Source organism: Thrips palmi, unplaced genomic scaffold, assembly GCF_012932325.1.
Source record: "Thrips palmi isolate BJ-2018 unplaced genomic scaffold, TpBJ-2018v1 HiC_scaffold_19, whole genome shotgun sequence".
Lineage (NCBI taxonomy): Eukaryota > Metazoa > Arthropoda > Insecta > Thysanoptera > Thripidae > Thrips > Thrips palmi.
The window spans coordinates 8,117,198-8,136,977 of NW_023144628.1; the positions used below are offsets into that span (position 1 = coordinate 8,117,198).

A 19,780-nucleotide genomic window follows, 5' to 3' on the forward strand; every position below is an offset into this window, starting at 1 on the left:
CTTGGTCTACAACTCTTCTTTTGTATAAAAAATACTGCTATTACCATTCACCGAGCTTAACTTATACCTTACGTCTTATATATACTGATAAGTTTAGATAACAAACCGAACTGATATTTATAGTAATAAAATTATGACTTTTTACTGTAAATAAAATGGAAAATGAAGCCGTCTGCGTTTCTCTCTCCCTTGTTTCCCTACAGTTTTCTTTACGGGTTTTCGTTTTTCCCAGAAAGCGTACTGCGATACATTTGAATTGCCGTAGAGGCTACGAGGCTAAATATTTAGAGGCTAAATGAGGCTGAGAGTAGATTAGATACGCTTTTCATTCAATGTTCTGGATTCAATGTTGTTTTCGCCGGGCCTCATCGCCTGACAGGTAGGCAATCGTGCGCCAGTCGTGTATGAGGGGTTGTCTACCCGCACGGCGCTTCCCAGCACTGTGCACGCGAGGCTAACTTTCTCATAGTTGCAGTGAGGGTCTAGCCTCGTAGCAGCTTGCGGTCGATCGAATGTGGGTCGCTCCGAAATGCAAAAGGGAGCGAACTTGAACTTGCGAGCAGAAAGCTGAAAGCTGACAACAAGTGAAGTTTACTGGTTCTTCCTGCTGTCACTTTGCAATCAGCTGGCGAGTGTCATTTTCGCGTCACGCAAGCGCAAGCGAATTAAAGTGTGGTGCCGTCGCGGGCGGTCGACTGTCAGCTGATGAGATCATCCAGGCCCTTTAAGGACGCCCCCTTCGCTCTGCCCAACCCAAACAAGGAAAACCACAACAAGAAGGGCCGAGCGAGAGCGAGACGAGACTCCCCGCGGAGCGCGTAGCGGCCACGGCGAAGTTGCGCGTTATCAACACAACACGATAGTGCACGCGTCTTGGTGCGTGTGCGTGTGCACTGACAACGTTCCTGGCACCCCTGGCACCCGCCAGTTAAAATGATAACGAGACTGTTTGGCGGGGTGCTATTCTAGGCACGTTCTTCCAGAGTCGCCCCAACCAAAACACAATGTGGGTGAAGCCTGAGGAGGTGCTGTTAGCCAATACCCTGTGGTAAGTTCAGCCCTATGTTTACGCTGTTGCTTGTAACCTGGTTCGGAACGGCTTTCCGACCTGACTTAACGCTTCATTTCGCGAAGGTTATTTCGCATGTGAACGAGCTGTCTTGGTGGGGAAATCATTTACAGTTGTCACAGTGTCTCCTTTTTGAGTGTTTTACTGTTAGGCCCTGGCTTTCAAGGTCAGCTTGCATCGTTCAATTTGTGCCTGAACTGCATTTATGGGGGGTACTTTAATTTTACTGAAAACGTGCATTTTGATTGTATTGTTTAGTATCATGATGTGTCCCAATTTACAGCAATTGGATTGTATGTTATTTTGGTTCCTCTGAATTTTTCCAGGGTTACTGAAAATGCCAACAAATACTTCCTCAAGCAGCGGAGGCTGGGATATGGGCCAGCAACTGGTATATCATCTTACCTCGTTGGAACATGGGATAGCATGTTCGACACTCGGCCTCCTCCATATCGGATCTTGCACAAAACACCTTCGTCCGATGTATTTCATGGTAATTCTTCAAGTCTATGCTGTAAGCTTTATTTTGTTTGATGTTTTAAACTAATGTTTATTTCTTTCTTTTAAAGTTGTTGCTCAAGCATTGAGTTCCACTGATATTAAAGAAGATTGGGAATGGCTAACAAAGAACCTACTACCATCTCTAGCACGTATTGAAAGTGATGAAGATGTGACAGAATATGTATGCTGCAAAATATCATCCTTAGTTGTAAATGATTCTTCGGGTACAAAAGATGTTGATGGTAAGTGCTCTGCATGAGCAGCACTTTATGTCTAGGCACATGCCATTTGTCATGCTAATGTTACTCTCCAAATTTCAGCCGAGGACCAATCTTTCAAAGACTCTTCATACAAATTTCACAAGCGCTTTAATATGCCTCCTGATGAGAAATTAGTGACCTACTATGCTTGCAGGTAATTTTTCCTTCTGTTTGCGCGTTGTGTAAGATAGAGCCTGACATTAAAATTACATTGATGTATCATTCCTTGCAGTTACTTTAAGGGAAGGCTTCCGAGACAAGGCTGGATGTACTTATCAGTTAATCATTGTTGCTTTTATTCCTACATACTGGGAAAAGAGACAAGTCTGGTAATTCGTTGGTCAGACATAAAGGATGTCCGGAAAACAAATCAACTTCTGTTTCCTGACTCAATTTGTCTTGTAACAAGGGAAGAAAAGGAGGTGAATGCATTTTCTATATCTGATATGTCTGTGGTGCATTTGCATTCACTTTTAACTTAACTTAATTTTTTTTTCCAAAGCATTTTTTTTCCATGTTTCTCCACATGCAAGAGACTTTTAATCTTATGCAACAACTCATCAACTATGCTATGAAAAGGTAAATGATCCAAGTACAATTTTTGTCTCCAGTCTAAATTGTTGGCTTTGTGGCAAGTGCATGGTCTTCATATGGTTTCATTCCAGGTTAATTGATGATAAGAGTGGATTTGATGAAGACAAAGATCTATTAACCAAACTCAGGTATACATTACTAGACTTCCTAGTGGAAAAATTACTGTTACTGGAATAATGTAGGTGTAACCCTGCTGTGTCTGCCTTTTCAGCAAAAATGTGCCAAAGAAGCCGTCATTTCTTAAAAGAGATCTGGATGCAAGAGCTCTCTCAGAAGCTTACCGTCTTGCTTTTCACCTTCCATCAACTGAGAAGCTGGATGGCCGCACAGAGGCAACCCTTTGGACACCCTACAATAAAAAAGCAGTGTGGGGGAAGATGTTCTTCTCTCAAAGTTACCTCTGTTTTGAAAGTAAAGTAAGGATAAAAATGGTGCTGGAAATTTGACCATCATATTATCATATATCCACACATGATTGCTAAAGTTTTCCTAATTTTCATTAGACGAGAGGCGTTGTGAGTGTGGTGATTCCTCTGCGAGATGTCAATTCGGTGGAGCCCATCAACCAATCCAGTCCCAATATGACGAAGGCTGTATTATTCACATTGAAAGGTGACGTCACTTTCGTGTTTGCTCAACTACAAGACAGAGACTTTGTGGTCATGAAAATATCAGAGCTCCTAGCAAAAGTTGGGGCAGCCAAAGGGTAAGAGCAGTATAAAAAGTATCATTCAAAGTATTTTTTTTTTTTTTAAATTTAAATTTATGATTTATTTGTTTATAATACGTACATCATTTTGGCAGACATGCTGTATCAAAACTTAGAAGAACTAGTGGGCATGTGAAAGATGGTAGGTTTGGGACTGTAAAAACATTATTATTCCTCAAAATAAGCACCTTTTAAACAATATTTAACCTCTTCCAGACTGGACTCCAACCCCTCCGTTGATGACTTTGTTTAAGACACCAGTTGATGAAGGTGTTGAATACAAGCAACAGGAAAAATTCATTCAATGGGAGTTGCACTTTGGTCAATATGGGAGAGGAATTTCGATGTACAGGACTGCAGAGATAAGTAAACTGGTACTTCAAGGCATTCCTGACACATTGCGCCGTGAGATCTGGCTTAACTTCTCTGGTAAGCTGAGAATTTTATGGTGTTTTGGCTTAGTGGTCGGTGGTTTGATCAGATGTGAGGTCCTGATGGCTTTTTTTGTTTTCTCAGGAGCAATAAATGAACAAGAGACAAATCCAGGCCGCTACCGAGCTCTTGTTGACATGGCCATAGGAAAGCAATGCACTGCAAATGACGAAATTGAAAGAGACTTACATAGATCTTTACCTGAGCACCAGGCATTCCAATCTGAAGTGGGAATTAGTGCATTGCGTCGGGTACTTTCAGCTTATGCCTTCAGAAATCCTCAAATTGGTAAATATTTTCACCTGAAGTTTGCGCGTCTTCTATACTTTAATTATATTAACATTTTTGATAATTTTATGTTTAGGATATTGCCAAGCAATGAACATTGTAGGATCTGTTTTGCTGATTTATTGCAAAGAGGAAGAAGCATTTTGGTTACTAGCAACAATTTGTGAAAATCTTTTGCCTGACTATTACAACAAAAAAGTAGTCGGTGCACTCATGGATCAAGGAGTGTTAGATGACCTCACAGGAAAATATCTGCCACATCTGCACTCTCGCATTCAACAACTTGGAATGATAAAAATGATATCTTTGTCTTGGTTCCTTACTATCTTTATGAGGTAAATTACCCATCTATAAAGAAATGTTAGTGCTGTACCTCTCATTCTAGTTCCTTTTGTGAATTTTAATTGTGTATTGTTTCAGTGTAATGCCGTATGAAAGTGCTGTCAATATCATTGATTGCTTTTTCTATGATGGTGCCAAAGTTATTTTTCAGGTACAAAACAGAATGTCCCAACAAAAAGCATACTTGAAATTGATTGAGTATACTTGACGTTAATTTGTAATGCCTTGCTATGTTTTTCTTCTGGTGTAGGTGGCTCTTGCTATACTATCTGACAATCAAGAGAAAATTTTGAGTTGTAGAGATGATGGTGAAGCTACTCAACTGCTTTCTGATTATTTGGAAGGCATTTGGAATGAAGAAGGACAAGGTGCTCTACGCAACAAGAACTGGGAAAACAAGCAAAAGGTCAGCATAGTGAATGAACAGTGCAAAGGTGGTTGCCTCATAAATTTGAAAGACTTAATTATTTCTTTTGCTTTGAACAGAGCATTTCCATCCAGCAACTTTTACGGGATGCATATACTAAATTTGGTGATTTGACAGCAACTACATTAGAAAGATTGCGATTCAAGCATCGTGTGCGAGTTGTTCAGCAGCTAGAAGAAGGAGAAGAGAAAAATGTAGTTCGCAGTGTTATTGGAGATGGGTATTTCACAAACCAAGAGCTGCATGTAAGTTAAATTTTCTGCTTCATATAACCAGTATTTTTTTTTTTTTTTTTTTTTAAATTGAATATTGGCAACTGAGATTTGTGTTTTTCAAAGGACCTGTTGGGTTTTGTACGAGATGAATTGCTAAAACAACCACGCATCGGGGAACGCTATGATCCTGCTCTTCTTCCCTATGAGAATTTCCAAGTTGATTTTGACCTTTTCAAAATTATCTTCATGGGATTATCTCCATGGGGAAAAGGTGTGCAATCTGAATCATTAGCCGCACGTCTTTTCCAGGTAAGAATATTCAAGTTGCCCTGCTCCTGTATGTATATTTGACTTTCAACCAATAACTTTAACTTCCTTGTTTGATAACAGCTGTTTGATAGTAACGGTGACTCCTACCTAAATTTCCGAGAGGTAACAATAGCTTTAGGCCTCACATGTACAGCGGATGTGGCTCAAAGATTGACATTGTTGTACGTGTTGCATTTACCTCCATTATTGTCAGCAAGTGATATTCAATCTCCTGGAATATCTGGTCAGTACCAGTTTAAAATGTCTTATCATTTATTTAAATTTGTTCTACGCCAACCCTCAGGTTTTAGTAAATGAATGCTTTTGTTTCAGATGCTAGTGGACCTGAAGTGGCCTCTGAAGCCACAGACTTTTTTGACGAAATTGAAGAAAGTGTTGAAAGCTTAGAGCAAGCTATGAATTCATTACTTAACGATTCTCAGACCAATGCTGCTGAGGGTACAATGCGTAGGTCCACATCTGTGTCTAGTGGAGCATCATTTCCAGGTAATACTAGTTACATAGTAAAGTAAATTTGGATCATTCTGAATTTCCTACTCACATCAAGAATCTGTTGTCACATTTCTAGGTGACAAACCATGGGAAGTTCGAGGTATTGGCAGCTTGAGAATGTTGATGGAAGAAAGGGAAACACGCATCAAAAGTTTCCCACCAATGTCCCAACCACATTTCATTGCACTGTGGAAAACTTTGCATGATATTTTCTTGACAGAGCCTGAAGACCAAGAAACTTTCCATTCTATTGCTACCATCGGTACTTTGCTTCTACAGTTGGGAAATGTTGGCAAACGATTTTTGGCTGACAGAGATGGTTCATGCGATAGTTTGGCTTCAGCTTGTGCATCTACTGCAGACTCCTCAGAATTAAAGGTATAGCCAGTCAACATATTTCGGCTTTTACTTATTTTGTAAGAAAAAATCTTGCAGCATCTTGAAAGTTTTTTTTTTTCTTTGCAGATAGAAGACCCCAATGGCAATATCAACAATGAAGCAAAAGCATCTTCTGGCAATGCTGTAGACCCTGAATGGGTAATAACAAAGCAGCAGTTTTTGGCATCAGCCCTGACTGGGATTCCAATTTCTAACTACTTTGGAAAACGTACTAATATCTCTGAAGAAATTGCCAAGATTCAGAAACGAAGATTTGAAAGAACTCAGAGCCTCAACGATAACCCACCTTCACCTACCATCTAAAAATTCAGCTGACTTGAGATTTTGAAATGTTTAATGATCCGCTCCATGTCACCACTCTAATGGGTAAAAATAGAGGAAAAAGTTGTGTACTTTTTCTCATTTATTATACTTCAACTTTGTGTCTTGATAGTAATCTCAGGGCGCATATTGTGTATTGCTGTGATATGTTATGTGCCTTCCAATCATTACCTTCATAGTGGCAGTTGTTTATGTGATACCAGTTGTATTCTTAGTTTTATAGTGATTGAATATTGAATGGTGTTGAAATAATGTTATCATTATGATTGTTGAGAATCTTATCTATTCAAATATTTTCTATATTCCTAATGAATTTGTGAGAAAGATATATGCTGTGAAAATCAGTGCCATTTTTAATTGTAAGCAACTTATGTTGTTACTTTTGTAGGTTTGAGATTAACAAATCCATCCTTCCTTTTTTGTTTCTAATTTGTTTTCTCTTTTTTTCATATTTTTTTAATGCGCCGACTTGGGTACATCACAATGCAAGTGGGCCTTTCATTTTATACATGGGAAATTTTTGAATGGTAGTTTAAATGGTTTACTTCGTACATTTTAAGCTTGGCATAGTTTTGTGTCACTGTATGTGTGCTGCTTGTTCCAATCGCACAACTGTAACTTAACTAGGGTGTTTTTCTTATGCTCACACCTTTTCCTTCATACTGAAGCAAGCATGTACCATGTGTCTTCCAAAAAATGATTCCTCTAACTTGGATAGTTTGTTTTCTATGGTAACTATGCGATCTAGGAAATGGTTCTGACTTGAGTACAGTACTGTTATGCATTCCCAGTGTATGTTTGTCCTATGGAAACCACCCTACTTCCGGTGTCAGTGAGGTTACAGAATACCAAGCAAATGAAGATAATCCATGTCAAATTGTGTTTTGTACCTTTTAATTTCTGATCAGTATTTTTAATATGACCTTTGATTTTTTTTTAAAATGCTGTATTCATGACATTCAGGTCAAATTGAAGGCTTGTGTGAGGTTTCAAGCCTGAAAAGACAATTAAAAGAAACTTATATGATTCTTAATTTTGGAATTCTGCCTCTACAGGCCATTTAATTGTCTCTGCCTTTCATACAACATGTGTAACACACAATATATAAATACAATCGGAATCTCAAAAGAACCTTTACATATGTAGAAATACTCTGCATTACTTTATTTACAGAAGATGTCCCCTAGTTCCTAGGTACCAGACAATTCACACTTCCTATGAAAAGCACTGTCCTACTTTCTCTGAAGCACCCGACTAAAATTACTCATTGCCTGCTAAAATTCAGAAATCTTTCTACTATTAAGGCACGCATTCCACAATACTAAAAAAAGAAAGATGCATAGGAATCCCTCTTGGGAATTTAACAGAGACCAGGGAAATACACAGGGGTGTGTGAAAAATTTTGGCACCAATTAACATGTAAGAGGCTTATGCCTCTATAATTTATGGCTTACAGCCAAAACAAAATAGATATATTCCAACAGTCTTGGAACAATGAACTTTTAACATCAACATGTTGCTAGTGTTGTTTTAACAATGCACTAAATTTCACACAGAATCAGGGTTGCCATGCATCTGGTAACAGAAAACCTTAAATTATCGGGGAAATATGAAGTATGAAGTCACAAAAGTGTGACAACCCTGGGAATACCGCACTACAAATCATTAGCTCTAAGAAAGGGAAGAGCCATAGTTGTATGTACAGAAATTGAAGATGACAGAACAGGAAGATACAGACAAACAATAAAAGAAAGGGATAACAAATATAAAAGAACAGTCATTCAACCTGTGTAACTAAAGCCAACTCTTAGTTTCTTTTTAAAAGAAAGTAAGAGATAAGAAACTTCACATGTAAAACAACAAACTGCTAGTCCTGTTTCATTATCACAACTTACAAGGTGTAGAACTTCTGTTCTATTTTGGGGGGGTAAAATTTTCAACACAAATTATGAATGAAAACACCACTATATCACCACCTTGCCTGGCATGGTGGTGGTGGTAGGTGAGGCTAGGCAAGAGAAACTAAATAGGAATTAAAAAAAAAAAAACAACAAACAAACAGCTTGCCCATATCAGACACCCTGAACCTTACATTATTCATATAACAATAATAATCAAGAACTTAGTAACAACATTAACAATGAGAGTGCTTTCTTTAACAGCTAATGAAAGTACGGTAATACTACTCCTACCATTAAAATAGTACGTTCATATAGCACAATCATTGGAAGTGTTGTGAGAAATCAAAAGTAAATTAATTGTTTTCTGTCCACATGAAAAGCATGTAAGATGCTCTTGCAGAGAGGGTGTTAGAATGCACACAAACACATTTTTCACAAAACTTACTCATCAACCTAATGTTCAAAAGCAAGCTCTAACACAGCAAATCTCAAGACAAACAACATTTTGACATGGAAAAAAACCAATTGCCACAAGGGAGTGTGAATATTGATTGAACTAAGCTGGTCACATTTTTGGGAAAGGGATGTGAAGACTAAGTTCACACGAAAAGAGTGTGGTCATGGGGAACAGTCATTATAAAAGTAACGAACATTTTTTGTCAAGTCAAGGATTACTCATATCCATATCAAAATACAGTCTTCAAAGATTCAGAGAAAACAGTCATAGGTAGGTCACAAGGATTCCTGTCAATTGACCTACGCTCTAAATTTTTTAAATGACAATTTTTGGATAGCGACATTAGGTAAAAACAAAGGTACTTTCTACAAAAATACCAAACTTATTGGTAAAAAGAGGAATTAAAATAAGGACAGCAGTTCCATAAAACGTGAACTTAATGGTTTCTGAAAATGAATGAAAGGAAAGCGTGGACAGATCACAGTGCAACATATTCATTCAACTGTAGGACAGCACAGGTTTGTACCTGCCATATCTGTTCCAGACAGATCATAAATAATAAATAAATAAGAACAAGATAGATATAAGATATTCTGCTCCACCAATGAAAGCAAGTTAATTAAATAGCAGGTTATAAAACTTATTATCACTAGAGATTCAAATAAATATAATCTTCATGTGGGCTACCATTTTAAGCAAATTTGGATTACCACACCTATACAGAATTTACAACACTCATATACAATAGTATTACAACAAGATATATGTACACTTTTGCTTTGGTTCCTTTTCAAAGAGATAGAACTCCATGAGACAGGATTCTGATAGAATTGCTTAGAGAAGTGAAGCAATATTATCAGTTTTCCAGCATGTAACATAAAGAATAAAAATTTAATTGCACCCTGAATAAAATTATTATTGCTATACACAAAAAAAGTACAATGAAAATAAACTCTTAAGCACAAGTCTTCATTTGGGTTCAAACACGCATTTAACTGCATAACAACAGATATACAGGGAATGATGTTCTTCATAAAAATTACAGGTAAGAAACACAGAACTAAATAGGGAGTTTTGAACTATTTTTTTACTAATGTAGCGATTGCTTCATTAATGAGGGAGCATTAATTTACCTAAACATTAGGTAAATGTAGTCTTAAATGTCACTGGTAAAAATACACATTGTGCAGAAAACCACTTGTCAGTCATATGACACCACCTTGTTTACCATGATCTGAACCACGAACTTTGAAAAAGCCCTTTTCAGTCTTGCACTCACGAATTGTCACCGTAGAAAGATTAACAGTTACATCTGTTATGACAACTTGATCAGCCACAGGATTGCGATTCAGCCAATATTCAGGGCTTGTGGCAACAACTTGACTAACAAGATGAGGTGGATGTAATTTTTCATCTTCATCTGACAAGTTGTTGTTATTATTGTTGTTGTTATTGTTGTGTTTACTAACATTATTGTTGTTAAGGCCATTTAGAAGAGGTGGTGACGCATCTTCAGTTCTTGGTTGATTTGGTGCAATTGTGCATGTAAGCTGCACTGTACTGGTTTGACTCAAGTTATCAGAGGCTGGTGGGTCCGGCAAGCGAGGAGAGGGGCAAGGATTTTTCACCTGAAATACAGCAACACGATCATTAGCTAAGTATGAAAGGAAAAGACTGAAAGAAAATAAGACTCAAAGCAATCTTTTTACATACAGGAACAGTCAAATTTGATGGAGGAGGTTGTGGGGTAGTTGGGGTCTTGGTGCTTGAGGCAGATGTTGGAGGCCTCAATTGTGGACTTGAGGGTGGTCTCGCAGTGCTATTAACTGATGCAGCAGGAACATCACTAGAGGGTCTCCGTGGTGTAACAGGTTTTACAGCAGACTGGAAGGTAAAACATAAAATTATGAAATAAACTCAAAAGCAGTACATTTCCACCAAAATATGTTATTAGCACATCAATTATTATAATGAACAAAAATATGAGAGCACTTACAGTTGGGGAGGGAGTTGTTGATGTTTCATTAGCTGGAATAGGAGTGCTCTGTAGTTTGGGCTGCTTAACGGGGGGAGGGCTTGCAGCAGAAGTTGGGCTGCTTGTTGTTATTGTAACACCAATTTTGCCAGATTCTTTTGATAAGACTTCTGCTTTCCTTTTAGTGCCTTGATCCTTGTCTTTTTCCTTTTCTGATTCTGCTTCTGTCTCCTTTTCTTTCTCTTCCTTCTTGGTAACAACATCAACAGCCTTTTTATCAGTATCAACTGGGGAAGATTCCCCGGTGGGAAGATCAGACTCCGATTTCGGAACAGTTTTATTCGTAGTAGTGGTGGTGGTTGTGGTGGTTGCTGTTGCTGTAGTTAGAGGTAAGGTCGTAGAAACCGCTGTAAAAAATTAAACAGAATTTTTATTAATTGAATTTGACCACATCTTTGGACACCATTACATAAGAGCCTTGACTTTGCAGAACACCAATACTTACGTGGTTTTGTATCAGAAGTTACTCTCTCACTCGCATCTTCGTCCTTCTTCCCTTCTTTGGATTTGGCGTTATTAGATGAAGTTGTTGAGGAATTGACAGAAGGGGAGCTAGTGGGTATAAAAACTGGAGCATTTGAGGCTGTAGAATTGATTGTTGTTCGAGGCTTTGACACGTTTTGACTGGTACTTGTATTGGTACTGTTGGAGGACTCTTCATCTTGGCTCTCTTCACCAACTGTATCATCGGGGTCATCTCTAGTACTTCTCCTCTCCTAAAAATACAAGAATTGATGTTCAAGATATTAAATGGATGCAAGTATGAAAAGATTAAGATAGGTGTCAAAATAATAATTAATACACTTGCTTTGGTAGAATCCTTCTTCTTTGGTCCTCGTTTAACATGAGAATCTCCCCGTTTTGCTTCACTGAAAAGACAAGATTGATAGGTAAAGTATAGCTTGCAGTACAACGATAGTAACAATGAATAAGTTCAGCAATGAAAACATCAGAACTAATGTAAAGTAGCTCTATATACACACACCTTTCTTCAAAACTGTCAATCAAACGCCCATCCAGTATATTTTCCTCAGGTTCCCAGGTATTGTGTCTAAAAAGAATTAACGTAAAGAAAACATTAATATCAAGATATTGTACATTTGCAAAGTCAGTAAGTACAAAAAGTAAATGACATACTTTTGACTCCATCCTTTCCATTTAACTAGATACTCTGCTTTTCCCTGGAAAAAATTTACAAAACAAAACAAGAAATTAGAATACTTGTACAGGGGAGAAAACAGAAAGCTAATTGTTAGTGAAACGTAAGTATACAGCAGAATACGCGATGTCAAAAGCCTGTGATTTTACAAAGATATTTGACTATTCAATTGAAGAAGGACTTATAAAATAGAAGTATTACAACCCAGGAAACAATTATAATTTTTTGGAAAAGCTCCGTGTTGTGTAAAATAAAATGTGAGAAGCAGAATTAATGATCTGCCAAGGAATCAAATATAAACAATGTTATGTCATAGTTAAAGCACTTCTTTTGACAGTTTAATGGAACCTCATTTATGCACAGGTGAAGAAAATTCACTTCGGAATTATGAAAACCTGCCACCTAAATTAATTTATTATCTTTAGGTAAAAAGAGAAACGAAGCAGTTCACTTTAAGTTTGGAAACGAACTGCTTCTGCAGACTGCTGCAGACTCTCAAATCAAGGGCCTCATAACCTCACAAAACAAACCAAAGCCGTGCACGAGCGAGCTCACTGTAACGACCAGGGTATAAATTACAGGGTCCAAAGGCAGCGGCCGCGTTAAACAATTTCGGCGGCCGGCTGCCCAGAAATTTGACTGAACTTGAAAAAGAGAACCAGAAAAAGTAGGCTACAACGAAGCCTCCAGAACTAGGACCAACATACCCGTCTCGTCCGCTTCTTCATAATCCGCTCGGCCGCGTAAACCTGGTCTCCCATCTCTTCCATGGTTTTCATACACTAAAAACTTAAAAATATTTTGTACACTGGTGCAGCGGCCACTCAAACAGAATCCATCACCACTGTGAGGTCGCCCCGCTGGTTTTCGCTTGACAAGCAAGCGCTCCTTCTCCTTCTTCAGCCTTCAGGCCGAGCAGCCGCGCAGCATAGGCGGCGGCGGACAGCGCGGCACGGCGCGCACACAAATAAATAAAAACAAGTCTTGAGGGTCACTGGAACAAGCGCGCGGACACAAGTCACTCATCACACACGGGACGTGTCTGCGACACGACGCGGAGCGGACACGGCGCGGGCCGTACGACACGCGACAGCGCTGATGGGCCAAGGGCAAGGCACGGGACGGGCGGCAGCGGCAGGGCACGCCGAACGTAAACAACTTTCACGGCTTCGGCTTCGCGGCGGTCGCGGACGCGGGCGGCGGCGGCGGCGCTCTAGAGGCGGCGGCGGCGCGTCGGGCGAGGCCTGTATCCATGTCCAAAGGTTGGCAGCGACTGAGGGAGGCAAGGAGGGAGGAGGGAAAGGAGTCCTGACGGGAACCGGGAACCGCCGGGACGGGAACAGGACGCGTCGGGAAGAAGGGAAGGGAGTGGCAGTGCGTGGCGCGTGCGTGCCTCACAGTGTGGTGTCTGGCTTGATCTGCGCCGCCGTCGCCGCTGGAGCAAGGATCAGAATGGAAGGCAAAATGCAGTGCAGTGGCGATGCTATCCTCCAGGATCTCCCTCTAGGCAGGGGCGTTACTCCAGGACGCTCCTCCAGGGCGGCAAGGACACCGGCACTTCCCCGCGGCCACCGCGCTGCAGCGTCCACGGACACAAGGCCCTACACTCGCACCTGACCACACCACGCGCGATGCGATCAATCAAACAAATGCAACGAGGGCGGCGAGGGCGCATGGCCACGCATGGCGCATTTGGCGGGGGAGTTGATAAGATGCGTTTCCAGAGGGGAGGGGGAGGGGTGCGGCTCGGGGAGGGGGAGGGGGGGGGTCTTTCGCTGCCCCCTCCCGCGCCACGCTCGCCAGCTGCTGAACCAGCTGCTCCCTTCGCGGACCGGAGGGGGCCGGGGGCCGTGCCTAAGCGGTGCGCCTGGTCGACAGGGCGTTGGGGCTGAAAGTCTGCAGCGGTGCAGCGAACACACGAGCAGCCCGAAGTAGTCGGGCCTCGGTCTGCTCCTGTTTCGCACGGCCGGCAGCATGGCGCCGAGGCCTGCGCACGTGCCGAGCCGCCCCGACGCTCGTCGAGTCTGTCTCTCTCACTCTCTCTCTCTCTCTGTCGTCGATAAGCTCAAGGGCGCAAGCGCAAGTTTTCGGCAAACCGCCTGCGTCATCGCATAATTGGCCCGGTTTGGCTCGAGTGCGACTTGTCCCCGGCGACACACTAGAAAAAATGGGCGCCTCGCCTTCGAAACGGCTCAATCATTTTCCCGCGGCTCTTTGTGGGTCCTTCGGCGACACTGCATTAGGAACGTGCCCCCGCCGGTCTACGCCGGGCCCCGCCTGCACCGGGCCAACCTGGCCAACCCCACTCCAGCCGTGCTCCAGCCGTCCAGCAGGCAGATTCCGAGAGTCGTTTTCGTCGCTCCGTCTCTCTCGCACCTATTCGGCACGCCCCATGAGTGCGAGAGAGACGGAGCGACGAAAACGACTCTCGGAATCAGCCTGCAGGTGCAGGGCATGCAGGGGCAGCTCTCGGGCTTTCGGGCCCCGGCCGGCCTGGCGCGTGCAGCCGGCTTCACACTGCACACTCATTCCGAGAGTCGTTTTCGTCGCTCTGTCTCTCTCGCACCCGTACGGGACGCCCCATGAGTGCGAGAGAGACAGAGCGACGACTCTCGGAATCAGTCCGCTGTGTTGACGGCGTCTGTCTCCTTCTCCCCCGATGCCGTCAATGAGAGTGACGGAGACCGACGACCGGGGGCGGCAGTGGCGGCAGACTGATTCCGGGCGGGAGGTGTCTCTCTCGCACTGCTCGGGCGTGCCGACAGGGTGCGAGGGAGACAGGCCGAGGAGAGCCCCCTGTCCAAGCCGATGACGGTCTTGGCGCGTGCCAGGGTGGCGGTGGCGGGGCGCGCGCCGGAGCAGGAGGTGGAGGGCACGCCGATGGTGGGGGCTGAGACGGCGGCCAGCCGACCGATTTAGAAGATCGGCTTGTCGCTCTGCCTCTCTCGCACCCTCACGGAGAACCCCACGAGTGCGACAGAGACAGAGCGACGGTGCGACTCACATCATCGCCTAATTCGTCCTGCCGATTTGTGTCACATGAATGGCCTCCGACTGACTGACCGGCGTGTCGGAGACAGAGCAGTGCCACGCTGTCTCGCTCGCACCCCGACGGAACGCCCCACCGGCCCCGCGAGTGCGAGAGAGACAGAGCGACTCTCCGAAATCAGCGCCCAGCTTCATTATCTTTACGACACATGACGCGCCTGTGTCTCCGCCTCGCTGGGCTGAGCCGGGCTGAGCACTGGCAGGGCCGGCAGGTGAGCCAACCTGACTTTTATCTGTCCCGCAAAGGCGCCAGTAGCACCTCCACGGAGATCGCCATACTAAAAAGACGTTTGATTTAAATGGAAACACGGAATGACGGAACAGTGTTTAATTGTTTGCCGACGCCGCCTCGAATTGCACGGCTCCACGGATTACAGCAGCCACTGATGGCGGCGAGACGGCGGTGAATGGAGTCACTTGCCGCCACTTTGTCCACTTTCCGGCTTGTTGGTTTGTTATATGGCGGGCCCTTCGCACACCACCGTAAAAACCTAATCGTCGCTTTCTTCGCTCAGTGCCCCGACCTTGGTCCCTTTTTTCGATGGTCATAAAACAGTCGTCTTCTCGGCGAATCGGCGGCTTTGCAAACAAAAGGAAGTCAACATGGCAAGGTAGCCCGCTGACGATGCGGTGGGTAAATTAGCACGGTTCGCTCTGTCTCTCTTGCACTCATGGGGCGTGAAACAGGGGTGCAAATGAGACAGTTCGCGGAGCTTTACCGCTGACCCTTGAATTCCGATCTAGCCTGATTGTTTTGGACAGCTTACGGTACTGAGAAGTGTCCGTCTCGCCTCTCCCTCGGCTGTTGGAAGAGGCCGGCAACTTCCACCGACGGCGCGCGCAGTTACCGGCCTTCGTCTCGTCTCGGTTCGCGTGAACCGCGTGAACAGTGTGCATGCATCGCCTCGCCGCGCTCGACCCGCCGCTGTGCCGCGACCCTCGGCGGCAATGGCTCAGTGCCATTCCGAACCTTCCGTCGCTCTGTCTCTCTCGCACCGCAGCGGCACGCCCAACGCGTGCGAGAGAGACAGAGCGACGACGGCGTTGTTCGGAACGGCGCTGCTGCAATGGGAAAAGAGGAGCCACTTGCTTCCCGTGTGCGTCTACTCGTCCGGCCCATATGCATGACAATGGCAGCGCTCTGTCTCTCTCGCACCCCCGCGGAAGGCCCCGTGGTGCGAGGGAGACAGAGCGACGAGTTCGGATTGGGCCTGGTGCATGGTGCACGCATCTTGGGGGGAAGGGTGGAGCTGTCGCCCCACCTGAGTGGGGAGGACCGCCGCGACCCCGAACACAACACCGGCATCTCACCAACTCACTCCAATTCTGGTGGTTTCTCTCGCTCTCCCTCTCTCGCTCTGCTACACACGGCGAAGGTCTGTTACTGTGGCTCATTTCAAGTTCTCATGTGGTGTCGTCCCCGAGTCTACCTGGTCGCGGCGAGGAATCTCACCTTAATCAACCTCACATTAACTTGAATTAAACTAGAGGAAAACGGGTTAAAAAGATCGTGGACTCGCGCGTGGGTGTGTTTTTCTCCTGCAGTCTCTTTCCCAACGCGGCGCTTCGTCGCTCTGTCTCTCTCGCACTCATGGGGCGTCCCGTGTGGGTGCGAGAGAGACAGAGCGACGAAAACGACTATCAGAATCAGTCTGCTGGGTTGGCAGCACTGCGTTGCATTGCGATGCATTTCGCTGCACACCCCTCCAGACCTCATTGTTACTCTACTGATCTTATTCACATCGGATCTCCCTCCTCCTCCTCCTCCTTTTCCTCCTCTACCTCGTCGTCGTCCTCATCGCGTGAAGCTGTGCCGATTACCCACCATCGCCGCGCCTCCTTCTTTAGATTTGCTTTTTCATTTTTTTCTGGACGTATTATGAAAGACAAACCTCCCCTTGGTTTCGACAGCCACCGCCGCGGGGCGCGTTTCGTCAACCGCGGCACCGTTCGGCCGAAAAGGCGGCGCGGAACTCGAAACAGAGCGACTCACCGCCCCCTAAAAAAAAAATAATAATAAAATGTTTCGTAAAACTTCAAAATATAAAAATAATATGGGTGTTTGAACCCAGACTCCCCGACCCAGGTTGCGACCGGTGAAAGTCTAAAGAGACGCTCACTCAAAAAATTTACAGGACCGCCATTATTTCAAAGTAGAAAAATGAGGCAGATAAAAGATTGCAACAGACTCACCGCGGACGGGGACAAAGTCGGATGCAAAGCCGCGCTCCCCTAAAAGCGCCGCCGGTGAGATACAGTGGCGTGAAGCGGAGCCTCGGCGGGCCAAAGGAGGAGGGGGCCGCGATTCACTACAAATGAGGGGATGAGGGCGAAGGTCGTGCGAACGGTGCTCTGTCTCCGTCGCACCCCTTCGGCACGTCCAACGAGTGCGAGAGACACAGAGCAACCAAAGCGCTGTATCGGGCCGCTGGGGGGTTGCGATCCTCGCGGTGCAAGATTGCAAGATGCACCCGGCCTTGCAGTGCACATGCCCGCGGGTTGAATGCGGGATGGGGTCAGGGTAATCTTTCTGTTTGGTACACCGAGCGCTTCCTGGTCAGGGTGTCGAGCCTCGTGAGCCTCGTCGGGCCCCGCGCTGTCACGGGAGGACGCCCTGGCCTCCTCGCTCCACATCCAAAACAAGGACCCCTCCACTCTAATAAGAGGGAAAGAGAGGGGAGGGGGCAAGAGGGTTGCGCTACCCTTATCGCATTCACCCCCCCCCCTTTCCTCACTCGGTGTCTTGGTGGAGTGGGCCGTGTACCTGAAGCAAGTTTCGTCTCTTGTCACACCCGACCATCTTGGCCTCGAAGAGCGAACAACGCGCCACGCACACCACCGCGCGCTCTGCCAGTGTGCCTCCGTGACCGCGCAGCGCGCACGCCGCGTTTCGCGTCTGTGTTTTTCTGGGAATCTTGCGCAAGCGGCGCGCAGGATGTCGCAGGATCCGTGCAGATCGGGAGACATAAAAAAGAGGGGGGGGGGAGTCCATCCCCCATCCCCCGCACGGTGGTTGATTATGCCACCGCCTGGGGGCGAGGCAAACACGCATGCAACTATGACACGCCGATACATGGCACTGATTCCGAGAGTCGCTTTCGTCGCTCTGTCTCTCTCGCACTCATGGGGCGTCCCGTGCAGGTGCGAGAGAGACAGAGCGACGAAAACGACTCTCGGAGTCCGTCTGCCGACTGGGCTGGGCTAACAACCGGTGGCTGTTTGAGGGTGGCGCGGTCGCGGACTCTTTTCAAATCCACTTTCCTTTGGAGCGTGGGACCTGCTGCGCTCTGCTCTCTCTGCTCGCTCTGCGTCGACACGGGGTGCCGTGTGGGAGGTCACCGCAACCCCCTCCGTCCGCCACCATGCCGCCACTCGCTTCGAGTCCCATTTAGAGACTCTGGAGCCCAAAACGCGTCTAGAGTTTTGTCCGCCTTCACCGGTCTTCTGGCCCACTGTGCGTCGATACGCCGCGCATGAGGCATCCGAAAGTGGCGCGGGGTATCGCCGGGCCGGGCGGTTCGCACGCCGACGGGGTGGGTGTATCGACGGGGGCGTGAGGGATGACTCGGCAGCGCCACTGTATGCACTCCGAGATTTGCTTTGCCACGTGTGTGCACACTGTGCACGTGCCGGCGGGGCGGCGGGGCGCCGGGCCTAAGGCGTGGGCCGTGGACGGACGGAAGGCCCCCGAAACGTCCGTGCGCATCGGCATCGATCGTCGCCCAGCGCACCAGCGCACGCCGCCCCCGCCAGAGGGCGCTGCCGGCGCGGCGGTTGGCGGGGGCGTCGACTGTGGGCGTCTTTGCACCGCTTTGCACAGGGCGGTGCTCGGGTGTTTTCCTCCGTGTGAGGCCCGCCGTGTTGTGGTGACCGTTTGACCCCGCGTACCGCCCGCCGCGCGCCCTGACCCCGCGCGCCTCCCTGGGGACGCGGAGCGCACGCCGAGGAGGCCGTCGACGCGGCGGCGCGACGCTCGGGCCGCGCGCAGGGCCAGCACGGCCCGGACCCCGCCCGCCCAGCCCCCGGGCCGCTACACCGCAAGGCCCGCAAGGGGGCGGATGACGGCGGCCCGACATAACCTCAACCGGAGCCCGTGACCCGCGATGCCGCGCCGCTGCGGGGCCCGCCGGCCCGGAGGGCCAGGACCGCGGCGTCGGGGGGCGTAGCTCCGCGTGGCTGAGGTCCCCGTCGAGGAGTCCGGCCGGGCGCCGCGCCGCCGCGCACCAGTGCGAGGTGGAGGCGCCGTCGCGCAGCCCGTCCGCGGCCACCGTTGCAGTTCCGGGTGAGTACCGCGGCCCTGGAGGAGTCCGGGGTGAAGACCTTTGTGCCCAGCATGTCTGTGTGCGGGAGCGGCGGCCTTGGTACCCGATCGGGGCGCCGCGACGGGGGCGGCGGCGGTGGCCATACTGCATGTCACCACAGCAGCAACAGTTACCCTCCCCTCCCCCACCCCCTCCCACCCCGTCGCCAGGGCACGCCAGGGTCGGCTCGGATTAAACGGCTCAGCCAGCCAGCCCAATAAAGTGTCCATTGCGTGCGTCGTTAAAAGATCCCACCGCCACATAAAACGCGGTTGATACAACGTCGGTTTTGCCGGTGGTTCGAAAACTGCAGTCCGCCGAGTTGCATCGGCGCAGATTTTCTTTTGGTCATGTAGCGGAAAGCAAGCAAGTGCGTACGTACTACTCCACCTTCCTCGTGTGCGCAGGCGAACACCTGCTGCAGCACGGCTCTGCCGCCCAGCGGGGCAGATGTTCCTGTGTGCGTGCGTGTGTGTGTGACTGTGTGTGTGCGCGCGCTT

At 46.9% G+C, this 19,780-nt stretch overlaps 2 protein-coding genes across 2 annotated transcripts; one reads left to right on the forward strand and one right to left on the reverse strand.

Moving 5' to 3' along the window:
* The first annotated feature begins 557 nt into the window (after positions 1-557).
* LOC117645762 (TBC1 domain family member 9) lies at positions 558-7,412 on the forward strand. Its single transcript, XM_034386159.1, has 21 exons — positions 558-1,048; positions 1,396-1,562; positions 1,639-1,812; positions 1,891-1,984; positions 2,063-2,252; positions 2,333-2,409; positions 2,496-2,552; positions 2,636-2,840; positions 2,928-3,130; positions 3,229-3,275; positions 3,350-3,562; positions 3,650-3,853; positions 3,930-4,188; positions 4,274-4,346; positions 4,446-4,601; positions 4,682-4,867; positions 4,961-5,146; positions 5,228-5,390; positions 5,480-5,653; positions 5,736-6,037; positions 6,125-7,412. The coding sequence occupies exons 1-21, from the start codon at positions 1,005-1,007 to the stop codon at positions 6,359-6,361; spliced, it is 3,411 nt and encodes a 1,136-aa protein (XP_034242050.1). The 5' UTR covers positions 558-1,004; the 3' UTR covers positions 6,362-7,412.
* An 84-nt stretch (positions 7,413-7,496) lies between these two features.
* On the reverse strand, positions 7,497-13,080 carry LOC117645763 (polycomb group protein Pc). The gene is made up of 8 exons (XM_034386160.1): positions 12,639-13,080; positions 11,910-11,953; positions 11,758-11,823; positions 11,581-11,641; positions 11,218-11,488; positions 10,734-11,119; positions 10,451-10,621; positions 7,497-10,365 (listed from the first exon to the last, which is right to left on the reverse strand). The coding sequence occupies exons 1-8, from the start codon at positions 12,708-12,710 to the stop codon at positions 9,943-9,945; spliced, it is 1,494 nt and encodes a 497-aa protein (XP_034242051.1). The 5' UTR covers positions 12,711-13,080; the 3' UTR covers positions 7,497-9,942.
* Between the last annotated feature and the right edge of the window lie 6,700 nt (positions 13,081-19,780).

Coding starts and splice junctions, on each gene's coding strand:
- LOC117645762 (XM_034386159.1), top strand. CDS start 1,005: ATGTGGGTGAAGCCTGAGGAGGTGCTGTTAGCCAATACCCTGTG. Junction 1,563..1,638: donor TTCGTCCGATGTATTTCATG/GTAATTCTTCAA, acceptor TTTCTTTTAAAG/TTGTTGCTCAAGCATTGAGT. Junction 5,147..5,227: donor TAGCCGCACGTCTTTTCCAG/GTAAGAATATTC, acceptor GTTTGATAACAG/CTGTTTGATAGTAACGGTGA.
- LOC117645763 (XM_034386160.1), bottom strand. CDS start 12,710: ATGAAAACCATGGAAGAGATGGGAGACCAGGTTTACGCGGCCGAGCGG. Junction 11,954..12,638: donor TGAAGAAGCGGACGAGACGG/GTATGTTGGTCC, acceptor AATTTTTTCCAG/GGAAAAGCAGAGTATCTAGT. Junction 11,120..11,217: donor AACTTCTGATACAAAACCAC/GTAAGTATTGGT, acceptor AATTTTTTACAG/CGGTTTCTACGACCTTACCT.